This window comes from Neolamprologus brichardi, chromosome 7, assembly GCF_056152115.1.
Source record: "Neolamprologus brichardi isolate AB-2024 chromosome 7, ASM5615211v1, whole genome shotgun sequence".
Taxonomy (NCBI): domain Eukaryota; kingdom Metazoa; phylum Chordata; class Actinopteri; order Cichliformes; family Cichlidae; genus Neolamprologus; species Neolamprologus brichardi.
Window position 1 is genome coordinate 25,165,953 of NC_142110.1, and position 13,380 is coordinate 25,179,332.

The following is a 13,380-nucleotide window of genomic DNA, read 5'->3' on the forward strand; positions in this document are numbered from 1 at the left end:
GAAATTATTTTTTGGAGGGGCACAAATAATTTGTGTGGCATCTTATTTGATGCAGAACAGCTTATTGTTCTGTAAATAGTTTGAAATGTTTATTTTAAAAAATGCATTGGCTGCATTTTTAGGTAAACAGCTGCAAAAAAAACCCTTGTTGTTTGCATAATTCAGTTACTTTTTTTGAAGAAGTAACTATATAATTAATTGCCCAACATTGAGTTACAGGACTCTCTCCCAGACCCCAGACTCATACTCATAATACAACTCAGAGCTTTATAAAAAAAGAAAGAAAGAAAGTTGTGTTTTCAAAATTGGAGTTCAATTTTTTTTTTTTTGCTTTTTTGCTGTAGTTTTCATTTTTGAAAACCTTGTGAATGTGATAACTCAAGAAGGAAGTCACCTAGGATTTTCAAATAAGTATCATAGGTGCATCTGCTAAAAATCTCAGTGATGTTAAGTTTTCTGAAAATCTTGTGAACACAATAATTTGACTAAGATGTCACCTAGGTTTTTCTAATTGATACAGGATGCAGCACAACAGGTGCATCTACAGGAAGGTTGAGAGGTAGCACTGGCGGCCAGTGTTTTTTATGCTTATAACTGTGAGGTGCAAAATGAGGTTACTGAACTATGCAGGAAATCATATTGTTACATTATTGCTATTCATTTACTTATTTGTTAATTATTTAATCAATGTTTTAAGTTTTCATTTGCTTGGACAATGGAGAAGGGCGACAGGAAGGTGGGGGGAGAGAGTGATGGAGAATGAAAGGAACTCTAACCTTAAGTACAAGTTTCCTACTCCCACCCATTGTCATAATTGTCTGTTTAGCCATTCATTTTCGTAGTCTATGGCTTTCATATCTTTCATATTTGTATCATCTTGTTTTTTGTTTTTCTACACTTTCCTACACATTTCCCTAAATGTTTCTTGCTTTTGCTTCCTGTTTGTTTACATCATAGGTCTTAGGGGAATTTTTGCTTATTTGTCATTAGTATTAATTAATTGTTACTAATTTTTTATTTACAGTGTAATGAATTAGGTTTACATTATCATAGCTTTGTGGCTACAGTGCCTGCGGTAGCGGGTGCATTGTCCTGCACATTGCAATGCTTTGCATTTTCAAGTCAAGTCATCTTTATTTATATAGCACATTTAAAAGACATCAAGTGTCGGCCAAAGTGCTGAACAGAGGGATAATATAATAAGGAGAATTAAAATAGAATGAAAACATTAAAGAAAGATTGTAAGACATCCATATATGTTGTTATCCCAGAAGAAGCCGTTCTCATTACAATTCTTAAATTCTTAATCAAAGCTTAGAACAACTTCGTAGTGATTAGTAGTCACACTCTCCTGTCTAAGAACAACATGGCCCAAGCCATAACCAGATCTTTGTGTTGGTGTCAAGGATTCAGGACTTTAATTAGCCTTTGGCCATATGTATGTGTCTAACTCTCAAAGCGTCAGTGAGTCGCTCAGACACTTGATTACTGAAGTGTTTTTTGATAATAAAGGTGGAGACAGATTGCTTTTGGCTACAGGATCATCACAGCTGAGAGGGGGTAAAAACAAAATGACAAACCCCCCAAATCCAATGACCAGTCTCTGAATCACTGTCACCACCACTGACTGTAGGTTTGGTGCAACATTGCCCTCTGCTGATAAGTAACTGGTATTAAAAAAATATAGCTGGAGGAACATTTTGCAGCTAAGTAGCTTAATTGACAACAGGTCAATAAACATGTTTGGATATAAACAACAGTGTCTTAGAAAGACAGAGAAGTGCTTTTTCAGAAGTAAAAAATGGCCACAGATTCACCAATCTGGAAAAAAATGTGGGAGAATTTCAGGATAGGGCATTATGGTCGTGCTGTGGTTAACACTGATGCCTCAAGGCAATAAGGTCCTCAGTTTGAATCTATTATCTGACCCGCATTATTACATTTGGGATGTATGCAGGATTCTACTATATAAACACTGACATGTGTGCACTTTGTATTCATATTATTAACATTCCTTGTGTACATGGTATTAAAGTTTTGAAGGACGTTGAAGTTTTTCAAAAACAACACAAAGCATCCAGGTGTTGTTACGCTGCTGGGACGACAGCTCTCAGAGTTAGACGAGGCTCTATAACTATTTTCTTCCAGTGATTAATGTTCCACATGTCGGCGTCACTGAAGTCGCACCGAACCCTGAGTTGTTACAGATGGTGACTTGCATGGCACCAGTGAGAGAGTGGGAGAATGTTTGTTGTTGCTCAGACTGAAAATAGTTACATCATCTGTTGTTTGTCTTTTGTCTTGCTAAATGTTTTTGTGAAACACTGAAGCCACAATGCATTTACAACAAACTTCACAATTGACTTGGCATTTTTGTGCTGATGTCTTCATCTCTCTTGCAGGTTACTAGTTGAAAACATGTTTTTTTTTGTGTTTGTTTGTTTTTATAGCATTTCAATACTAAAAAGTTTTGTCTTTTCTGGGGGGGTTTTTTGTTTGTTTGTTTTTTTTTGGTGGGGGGGGTCCCATCAGCCTGGAGTCTTCCTGAGGATCTACAACCTGCAAGCACGTCCAGGATCCAGTAAAGTGCCTGATCTTACCAGAAGCCAATTACAGGTAGATCACCTGGCTTTTCATCTGCACGGAGGGATGTCGTATGGCAGAGGGATCGGGATTCTTCCTGATAACAGCCCTGACGTGCAGGAGCTGAAGAGGTACGGTGAGAGATGAGAGAAAAATGTGGTTTGTTCCTCGGCTGCAGCAGAGGGGTGGAGCAGTGGGTTCAGGGTGTGGTGTTAGGTGATGACTGACCAAAACAGCTGACCTCCATCATCTTATTGTGACTGTTTGGGTAGTTTGCTGGGACCTGGCATGAGAGCATTGTGGGGAACGAAGCAGGAAGAGGGAGCTTGCAAGCTGTATGAACTGAAATTGTAAAGCTTTTGTAAACAAACATTTACGTGCATTACAAGTCTGTGTGAGTGGGGTCCTTTTGTCACAACACCACTGGACAATATAAAGAAAAATGCATTTATCAGTAACACTGTGCTCCCACACTGTTTTACTAGTAACTATACCAGTTGAGTAAGTAAGATCTACTTTAGACACTTTTTTTGAAAAAAAGTGTCTTCTTGAAAAAAAAAAACGTTTTAGGGAAGCCTACTCCATGGTGTACACAGCTGTCCATAACAGTATTATCGCCACCAAGACTTAATCTTGGTTAAGAATCAACCCTGTATTATGGATGCTCTTGTTTTTGTCTGTAAACTATAATTTTATTGTAGTATTTGATTCATTTTCCTGGTTTTATTTGCTAAGTGTGTAGTATTTTTTTGTCATCTTTGTTTTTAATTGCATCACTAAATACATTTTTTTTTCTTTTTATTTCTGTCTATAGAGTTATTGAAGCTTTCCAAGAAAATGATGAAGAAGCACTCTCTGAACTCAACGACTCAGATCTCTTGGAGGTCTGGAAAACTCCACCAGAGTCTCTTGGTACGAATGAGCTCTAGATTTCGCACCTCCGTACTAACTATGGTCACTGCTGCTCCTACTGATTAAACTTAAATAGATTTCAAACAAGCCTGATTTTACAGGACACTTATATAATCGCTCATGCAGTAATATTATGTGTATAACATTCCAATTTTTATACCTTTGTTAAAAAAGATGGAAGATATCATAGTTTTGTTTTTATTGTGATTGCGAAAAACAAATATTATGCTGTATTTGAACTTCATGTTTTACCTTAACAGACTTGGAAACATTACAGGAAAATAGGAATAATAATTGAATTCATGACTAGGGATGGGTATTGTTTAGGTTTTATCCGATACCAGTGCCAAACCGGTACTTTTGAAACGGTGCCTGTGCTTAAACGGTGCTCAAACCGGTGCTTAAAGAATGGAGAACACAAAATTGGTCCAAAAACCTCTCATGTTTAGCTGTTTTTTTGCAAAAAGATAACAATGTTAGCCTTTTCTGCAGCTTGGGCATATATGGTATCACTCTTGGCTGGAAGCAGTGCTTAAACAATGGAAAAAACACAAACTTTGTCCAAAAACCTCTCATGTTTAGCTGTTTTCCACTTTTTCTTTGGTCATTTTAGCCTTTTTGGCCAGGGTGAAGGGAGTATCTGCCATCAAACAAGAAGACAGCTGCATGTAGCTATGATGATGTTTGCTAGTTCACCTTACATGCATTAATGTAATAACTAGTGATGGGATTTCCGGCTCTTTTTAGAGATCCGGCTCTTTTGGTTCGGCTCACTAAAAAGAGCTGGCTCTTTCGGCTCCGAACCGGCTCTTCAGGTTGTTTTGTTGCTTGAATTAATTTATTATTAACAATAATATAAAATTATGCACAAAAGGAATTACTAACGTAAAAACAAGTGGTTTTATTTATATATGTTTATATATAGATATATGCGGTGGCCTCTAGAGACAAAATACGTACAAACTCCAAAACACATTTCTAGCATGAACTGAACTTCCAAAGCAGAGCTACTAGATCACTTAAATTACACAATTGAAAGCATGTGTGTATTGTTTGTGTATTTATACACAGGCACTCATATATATTCAAATAATTTTAAAAAAATGTTCATTTACCTGTTACTACCGCACACCAAATCCGGTCGTTGGTACTTGCTGGCTTGTGTAGCCACTAGGTAACAAAAGCGCAACACTGCCCCCTAGCATCCTGGAGCACTTCTGTTGTCTTTTGTACGTGTTTTGAGTTTTTATATGCTTCTGAGTTTTTACGTGCTTCGGAGTTTGTACGTGTTTTGGAGTTTTTACGTGTTTTGGAGTTTGTACGTGTTTTTACGTGTTTTGGAGTTTGTTTCTTCTTTTTTTTTATGTGTTTTGGAGTTTGTACGTGCTTCAGGGTTTGTACGTGATTTGAAGTTAGTGCTTTGTCTGTAGGGGCCACCGTAAATATACTTTTATTTATTCACTCCACATAAAATGTAATAAATAAATCATATAATACAAAAGTCAACTATTCACATTTCAACTTTTAACTATTTAAATTTTCAGCTTTTTCCTTTTACAAATTTAAAGTGAAACAACACAAAACACTGCAAACCACAACACAATTAAATATAAATTAAAATATCAAAACAAAAAGAAGATGCATATTCTCTGTCATATGGACCTGCATGAATAAACTTTCTGAATCCTTTATCATCTGCAACTGAAAATAGTTGTGGATGATTACGTTACCTTTCTAAAGTGACGTTGTTGTCCCTGGCTCTCTTTCTCTCTCCTGCTCTGTTCCTGTGCTACTGTGTGTAACTACCGCCCCTCCCCCCTCTGCCCAGCGTAAAGCACAAGGCTCGTGTGCGGAGTGAAGCAGAAAAAAAGAGCGAGAGAGAGGGTGAGAGAAAGAAAAAAAAAAAAAAACCCAAGTGACGGCTCGCGATAAGGAGCCGGCTCACGTTGTTCACGTCAAAGACCCGGCTCTAAGAGCCATTTCGTTCGCGAACGACCCATCACTAGTAATAACCTGGTTAGCCTACTCAACGTAAATTATACACGAACAACATTAAGCTACTCACGCAGAGAAGAACGGCTGCTGCTGCCATCATCATCATCATCATTTCTGCTACACTGGCAGGGCTAGGGGCCAGGACTCTCCTCTTCGGGTTTTTGGGGGATGTTGCAAACTCCGGGTCCGATAACAGGCACCACACCCGCAGTAGATGCGCTCGGTGTGAGGTCTCGCAGCAAGCTATCAAATACGGCACATTTTTCGGCTTTTAAAAAAACGCTATGCGTCGCCAGGTGTTTCATCGGATTTGAGGTGTTACCTCCTTTGACAGTATCACCTTAAAGCAGTTGTTGCAGGCTGCTGAGTTTGCATATTTTGCTGTGAAGTACAGCCAGACTTTTGACCGCTTCGCCTTGGGCATTTTTAATCTGTAGCTCTACTCTTAAAGAGCCTACGTACCTGGACCCGCCTACTATCCTCGGAAACGTAAAATGATTGGCTAGAATTCAAAGTGTATGACATCTCAGGAAAAAAAAGCACCGAAATGTGCGCTGCTTTTCGGTCTGGTTACTACCGTTTATGTCAGAACCGGTGCCATCATGGCACCGGATACCGGTACCCATCCCTATTCATGACATAGTAACAGTGGTATAGTTTTTTTTTTTTTATAAAGTACAGTTGGGGCCAAAGAAGTAAAAGAAGTTTAGTTTTAAAACCCAAATGAATTTACTTTTGTCCTTTGAAAGCTTCTGTTTGTGTAATGCTTGTATAGTGTTTACGTTTTATCTGTACTGAACAGCTAAAGAAATTTATAACTAAAAATGTAGTGTTGAATTTACTTCTATGTAGTTCTTCAGATATTGCTTTACAAACTGTTGTTCAGTACCAAGGAGATGTTTAATTCAGGATAGCGAGCTTGCTGTTGTGTGCTATATTTAAGCCTGTCCAACTTAATGCTTATTTATTTGCCTTCTTGTGTTTCGTTCCGTCTTTGATGCTTCGATTTGTTCTGTGTTGTAGATGGTGAAACAGTGGATTGCAGTACAGGTATGAAATTCAGCACTGCATTGGTAATTGCTAATTGGTTGGATTTGAAAGTGCAGGTAATGTATTATAATGAATATAAAGCAGTAAATTAGGACCAATCCTGTCTAAATAAAAACCCTCAAAGAATGACTCAGTGCATATGATCATTTTTTTAAAGTAAATCCTTAATTTATTTTAAAAAATTACATCTGTGTATAATTTCTTATGTGGTTTTATATTTATTTACCATTTTAATAATTGTTATCCATTCTATTTACTATTTACTACCAAGTGTTTAATGATGAACATTTTTCCTCTGTGGGTTGGTTTTTGTGTTCAGAGAGAAGCTGTGGCCATGACATGCAGAAGGTGACACTATCTGAAGTTAAGCGGAGTGGCCTGGGTCGAGTTCACCATGTCAGGGCCCAGCTGAAGGCCTATGAACCCCGCAGACTGCATGAGGCGCTCAAGCTTTACTGCAGCAAGTGTAAATCAATGTAGGCACATACGCTGTGTTCCTGTTGCTTCATGTGGTAATGTGTAGATTTTAGTGCTGTCAGTGTTAATCTCATTAAAATGACATTAATGCCATAACTGCATTAACGTGGAAAATCTCCATTAACGAGTTACCGCAGATCACCCCACTGGATGGCGCTAACGCATTAACGAGCTAACTGCGCTAACGCTTTGACGCTGTTCAGCCCCACTCACGGGCGATCCGCGGTAACTCGTTATCAGAGATTTTCCGCGTTAATGCAGTTATGGCGTTCATTCATCATTTTAACAAGATTATCGCTGACAGCAGTAGTAGATTTGATCTCAGATGGTGTTGATATATAAGTTTAAAATGATGATGATCTCAGGCAGGATGTCCCAGATGATGAGCTGTTGGAAAGTATCTTCTCTGAGGCATCAAAGGACTGTGGACCCTGCAGTCCCCCACCATGGGCGCTCTCTGGACAGGTCAGCCTCCCAAGACGCGCCCCAGGTCCCTCAAACCGAGCTCTAACTGTTTACCTGCTCACTCAGCTTATGTTTGAGGGCAAAACCAAGGATGTCATCTTGCTCATGGGTAACAATCCGCAATTATTAGAAAGCATAAAAGCTAAAAACATATCAAAAGAAATATCAAGACTGTGGTCTAGGAATCCATCCATCATCAAATCCACAAAAACTCCAATATCTTGGTATCTTACAGGTTCAACACTGGAGGAAATGTGCCAGCTCATGGCCAGCTACCAGAACATCATCCCCGTAAGGTCATCAGGAGGTCATCTGTCTCTGCTCGACCTATCTGCACCTTTTCTGTTCAGAGGCAGGAAGAGATACTACGGGTCAGAGATAAATCTCACACACTGATAGAGCGCTGGTAGAGCTAAGCAGGAGCTTGATCAGTCATAACGATTCCATCAATATTGACAGCCACTGATTATTATTTATACTTTAAATGTTTTTCAAAATTATATATTAAATGGTTATACACACATGCAATTTAAAGATTGTAACAAAGACAAATATCAAATAAATAAAACACACCCTTTATAATGACTCAAATACAAGCGAGCGTAGTCATTTTAAAGAGTGTGTTCGAATTTTCTTGACCCCGCCCACTTAAATGATGGATATTGAGAGGCTGTCACAGGCTGTCATTTTTATTTCTTTATTTTTATATAATTAAATATTTTAAGATAATTCTTAGGAGTAACTCATTCATAACAAAAATACAGAACAGATGATGCTTTTATTAATCCATTATGTTACCACAAGATGAATTTTCACAGTGAGATAGTATGTTTGGTTTTGTGTGTCTGCTGTTGTTGCCTTGTCATTTATCTTATTCATAAGAACAGGTTACTGTCCTTAAACAGGCAGTTCAGAAGCTTTTATATAAAAATGTTTTTTGACCTTCAAATTCTGATTCAAACAGTCGTGTTAGTTCTTGAACATGTCGTCATTGTAGTGTGTGTGTGTGTGTGTGTGTGTGTGTGTGTTCCAGCTGTAAGCGGTGTTCCAAGGCTGCAGTGAGGGAGCAGGGTTGGGAAGGAGTTGAGATGATAGATGAGAAAATTATCGCTGAAGGTGAGACAGAGATTGGTTTGAATCATCAGACTGTCGGAGTAAATACTGGCGGTGGAGAAGAGCTGAAAGCAATTAAAACAAACAGATAACACAAAATTGCCAATGCTTCATGTTCATTTTTTCTCCCGACTATCTCGTGGTTTTTTACAACTTTTTCATAACTAAAGCCAAAATCATATTTCAACTTCCAAGTTCCAAGCAGCACAACAAAGAACGAAGCCCAAGTGAATAATGTGGTGACATTAATGTGATTATTGTGGCAAAACAAACTCGTCATTTGTCAAATGTCAGCTAAGACTTCTCAGGCTGCACTTTTTCCTCTGGGGACATTGGCACGTCTTTTCTCTTTACTTTCGTGCCATTTGAGTATCTTTGTGTTTAGAGTGTTGGTTAGACAAAACAAGACATTTAAAAATGGCATCTTAAGGAAATTTCTTGCATGCATTTTTGGTCTCAATAATATTTTTTTTTAAATTGACATTAGGGTGCAGCCCTGTTTTTTAGGATATCATCATTTTAATTAGGTGTTGACCTCGAATGCATCAAGAACAGATTCAAAAGTTATTATATTACATTAACAACCCCCCCCCAACCCAAAAAAAACAAAAAAACAAAAAACTCACTATTCCTGTGTTTGCGTCTTTTCCCCACTTAAGTTTCCTCACTGAGTTGTAGAAATTCCTGGCTGATCTCTATCCAGGTCAGTTTGAGCTTCTGAAATAAATCAGGCGATGTTTCTCCTTATTTGGCCTGCAGCTCTCGGCATTCAGCCGCTGCAGTTCATCCTGCTAATGAAACTGGAGCTGCAGGATGCCACCGACACGCTGGATGTCTTCCTGTGGAGACACGCTGTGAGTTTCACACTCCTGTTTTTTGGTGTCAGATGGGATTAGACAAAGGGAGAACATCTGGATTTATTATATATTTCACTGTTGTCTTGTAAAATTTTGCGCTGTTTGAGTTTTTTGCCCTAAAGAAGTTAGGTCCAATATTCATATATTTTGGTGTTTTGGATGTCAACAAATCAAATTCTGAATTTTTAAAAGCTCTTGTCTAACCAAGAATGTGGGTAAAGTAGAAACATTAGTTTGCTTCTTACAGCAAGATATAAATAAGAGGATAACTGAAAGTAACTTTTGTATATAATGTCTGTGGGCTTTGTAGATGTGATAAATAAATGCTAATTGTGAGTTTTACTCTTTCTTTTTTCACCAGGAGTCATTCTTTGGTGTGTCTGCAGAGGATGCTTCAGCCAATCAGGAAGCTCAGAACAGCATCTGCCAAATCATGGACTCTCTCTGTCCACCAGGTGGCAACGTGGGTATGTCTGTCAAACCCATACACAGTACATGAAAAATGGACATAGCTTCTTGGTCAGAAAAGTTGAGGATGTGTGCCTTAAACCTTAAACCTGCATGTTTTTTTAAAAGGCCAATAGGTCCCAGCTTCTCTGGTCATATTGAAAAAAGGTCTGGCTGTATAGAAATCTCCAGTGCCTCTCAGCTACCTGTGACTTCAGAAAAAAAAACTTCTGTGTTTTTCATATCAGTTGCTTCTTTCGTGCTTTTTGGAAGTCCAGTTTCAAAACAGAAAGATGAAAATTGGAAAACACTCATAAAAATGTGACATGACTCATGTCCATCTTTCATACAGTGTGCATGGTCAAATCATTAGAATAATTCTTCAGTTTTAGTTATGGAAACATAATAACTTCCGATCTAAATTGTGTAATGAACTGGACCAAAACATAGAATCAGACATGATATACTGAAAGCTTCAAAGGCATTAATTTGGCTTTTTAATATGTCTAACTTTACAGCTCTGTGGTAGAGATTTGGGGAAACAAAACATTGCACAAAACAGTATGTGAGCAATATATATATCTATATATAACAATATACAAAAAAAAAACTTCCTGCAGCTTTGCAAAACCAGAAGCAGCAGCAGGTTTAATGTCAGCCGCAGGTTTGTGTTGCCGGATGCTTTGTCATGTCTGCCTGTTGGTCCTCAGGTCAGCACCCATGGCTCGACTTATGTTTGATGGCATATCAAGCAGAGGACGACGATGGACAGACTAAGACCTGCTATCAGGTCTGTGACACGACTGTTGTGAAACCCTCATCTGAATGATCTGACACCATCTGCACCACCTGTGGGAAAGATTCAGATGAAATTCTGATCAGAGGATTCTGATTCTGTCTGTTGTTGCTTTATTTCTTTACATTTCTATTTATTGTGTAAATAAAGTTGAAAACGGAATAAAATACCAACTGCATTTTCTTGCCATTTCCTGTGCCGCCTGGGTAAACTTTTGATGACTTTTCAAAATAAAAGGTGAAAATTTTATTTTTTATTACAGTGTATCCAGTAAGTATTCACAGCATTTCACTTGTTCCACATTGTTTGACTTTTACACCCTTATTTCAAAAATGGAGTAAATTCATTTTTCAGTTCAACATTTTATACACAATGATGACAGCATGAAAAAGGTTTGCTTGTAATTCTTGCACATTTATTACATGAGTATTTGCAGCCTTTGCTCAATAGTTTAAGTACTTTTGGCAGCAATTACAAGGTTCAAGTCTTTTTGACTATGGCCAGACTATTTCTGGCCAGTTTCTCCCATAAGGTTGGATAGATTTTCAGATCTCTCCAGAGATTTTAAATCGGGTTCTGAGTCTGTCCAAATCTGAGCCATCCTGAAGTTATTCCTTTGTTATCTTGGGTATGTGCTTAGAGTTGCCCGATTTGAAGATGAACCTTTGCCCCACACTGAAGTCCAGAGTACTCTTACATATTTTAACTGAATGAAGGGGCTTAGATTTTTCATGCAGGGCTAAAGACTGTTCAAATTTGGCCTCAGTCTTTCCTGAAGATTCTTATCCTGAATTCCATGACATCACTCCATAACCTGAACTCTGAGTCCGTTTCCCACTTTTACCAAATGCTTGAAGCTAGGATGTCTAATGTTATGAGATCATGGTTACCACATTAATATTCCTCCCTGCATACTTATTATATCTTGTGGCAACTTTAACTCCACAATTGCTCAGAAAGCATCCTTCCAAATCTGAGAATTCTGTTAGCTGGATTGTCAAAATCGTTTTTTACTCAACGAGTCAGGAGATATTTTTCTTTTGCTAATTGCTCTGCACAGCATGCAGGACAAAGACAACACTTTGCTCCTGCTTTTTATATCATACAAACAGGAAATGAATGACATACCTAGTATCCATGTATTAGGATGGTTTACTGTATATTTCTTAAATCTACCTGTTATTCGCCAAAAAAGTAATTCAAAAGTCATTTGTCAGTCAAAATGCTATAACTCTCTACATACGTACGTACATACATTCAGAGAGAGGGAGAACCGCAGCACATAAATCTGAAGTAAATGTTTGCCATGAAAAGGTTTCCAAGCAGCAACTGACTGTTAAGTCTATATTTATTGTTGCCATTTTAACAAATGCTAACATGAAATGTATTTGCAGGTTAAGCTTTTAATTTATCTTTGGAATGATGTATGGCATCACATTCTAGTGTCCTAAAACGCTGAGCAGCAATATTTGCTCTTTATGGATGCAGACTCACTCTCCATTTTATGAAAGCAGATCCTCCAAACACCTTTCAGTATTTATCTGTGGGTTTGCAGCACCGTCTGCTGGTCTACTGAGTATATTCGTGATGTGATCTCGTCCCCCAATTAAGCATTAAGTGTGAATGCCCTTAACATTTGCAATCGTGGTTTTAAAAAAAGAAAGTACACTCTTTCATTTGCAAGGTTTAATCTATCAAGACATAATCAAAAATAATATGGTCCTTAGCATTTCTTAAAATGAAGTAAATACCACTTCAAATGAACAACAAAACATGCCATGCCACTGTGGCATTGTTTATTTAACAAAAACTCTAAGGATAGCCTATTATTGTAGGGTAGACGCCCTTTCAGCAGTAATAACTTAAAGTTATACAGAAAACAGTTCCTTTATCAGTGTCTTACACTGTTGTGGAGGTTTGGGGGGGGGTATTTTGTTGTTGTTGTTTATTGCCTCTCCTGTCCGCACTCTAGCAATCCGAATTATTGTTTAAAGCCCAAGAAAAATGCCAAACAGATTTACTTTTCCAAGTGGACCTATTGCTATACTGGCCCACTTGATTGTCATAGTTTTTTTTATCTTTATTTTTTATTTTAAGTTATTACAATCAGAACGGGGGTGGGAAAAAGAAATAAGAAGAAAAGAGAAGTTGGGAAGAGAGTTAACAGAAAGATAGGGAAAGAAAAATGGAGAAGAAGGATAGAGAGAGAAAAGACACTGAAAATCTGTTTCACCACCTGCTAAAAAAAACAAGCAAACAAGCAAAACGAAAACACAGTAGGGAAACCACAGTAACAACCAACATAAGCATAAATAACAGTAAATAATAAATACTGAATCTTACTGAGCAGCACATGAGCACGATATGTTTAGAGGCAGCAGCCACCCAAAAGGTGTCTGTGAGTAACTGTTTGTACTAGGGATGCACCGATACCGATACTGGTATCGGGTATCGGGCCGATACTGTAAATTGTGTGTGTATTCATACTCGTAAAAGTTAACCGATACCACGAACCGATACTAACTTATTTCATTAATCAGAGGGTGGCTTGTCATTTCTGTTGTAGTTTTTTAGATTGGCCACTAGGGGGATATCCCGTGCTAAACAGGCACAGGGTTAGACGAGTCAGACTGGCGGCTCCAGATAAAAAAGAGAAACTGGAGGCTGCTGTAGCTAGGCTAACCA

The 13,380-nt window shown here is 38.1% G+C and overlaps 1 protein-coding gene across 2 annotated transcripts in view; it reads left to right on the forward strand.

The window, feature by feature from the left end:
• The window catches only part of pot1 (protection of telomeres 1 homolog), a 72,393-nt gene extending 61,465 nt beyond the window's left edge, over positions 1 to 10,928 (forward strand). The window contains exons 11-20 of one of the 2 annotated variants that reach the window (XM_087843352.1): positions 2,533 to 2,714; positions 3,398 to 3,495; positions 6,514 to 6,540; positions 6,860 to 7,016; positions 7,383 to 7,591; positions 7,718 to 7,853; positions 8,516 to 8,598; positions 9,355 to 9,449; positions 9,814 to 9,919; positions 10,610 to 10,926. In XM_087843352.1, coding sequence (XP_087699478.1) covers positions 2,533 to 2,714; positions 3,398 to 3,495; positions 6,514 to 6,540; positions 6,860 to 7,016; positions 7,383 to 7,591; positions 7,718 to 7,853; positions 8,516 to 8,598; positions 9,355 to 9,449; positions 9,814 to 9,919; positions 10,610 to 10,728 — 1,212 coding nt within the window. In that variant the 3' untranslated portion in view covers positions 10,729 to 10,926. Of the gene's footprint in view, positions 1 to 2,532; positions 2,715 to 3,397; positions 3,496 to 6,513; positions 6,541 to 6,859; positions 7,017 to 7,382; positions 7,592 to 7,717; positions 7,854 to 8,515; positions 8,599 to 9,354; positions 9,450 to 9,813; positions 9,920 to 10,609 lie in introns of both variants that reach the window. The other variant, XM_087843353.1, reaches the window with a different exon arrangement.
• The last annotated feature ends 2,452 nt before the right edge of the window (positions 10,929 to 13,380 follow it).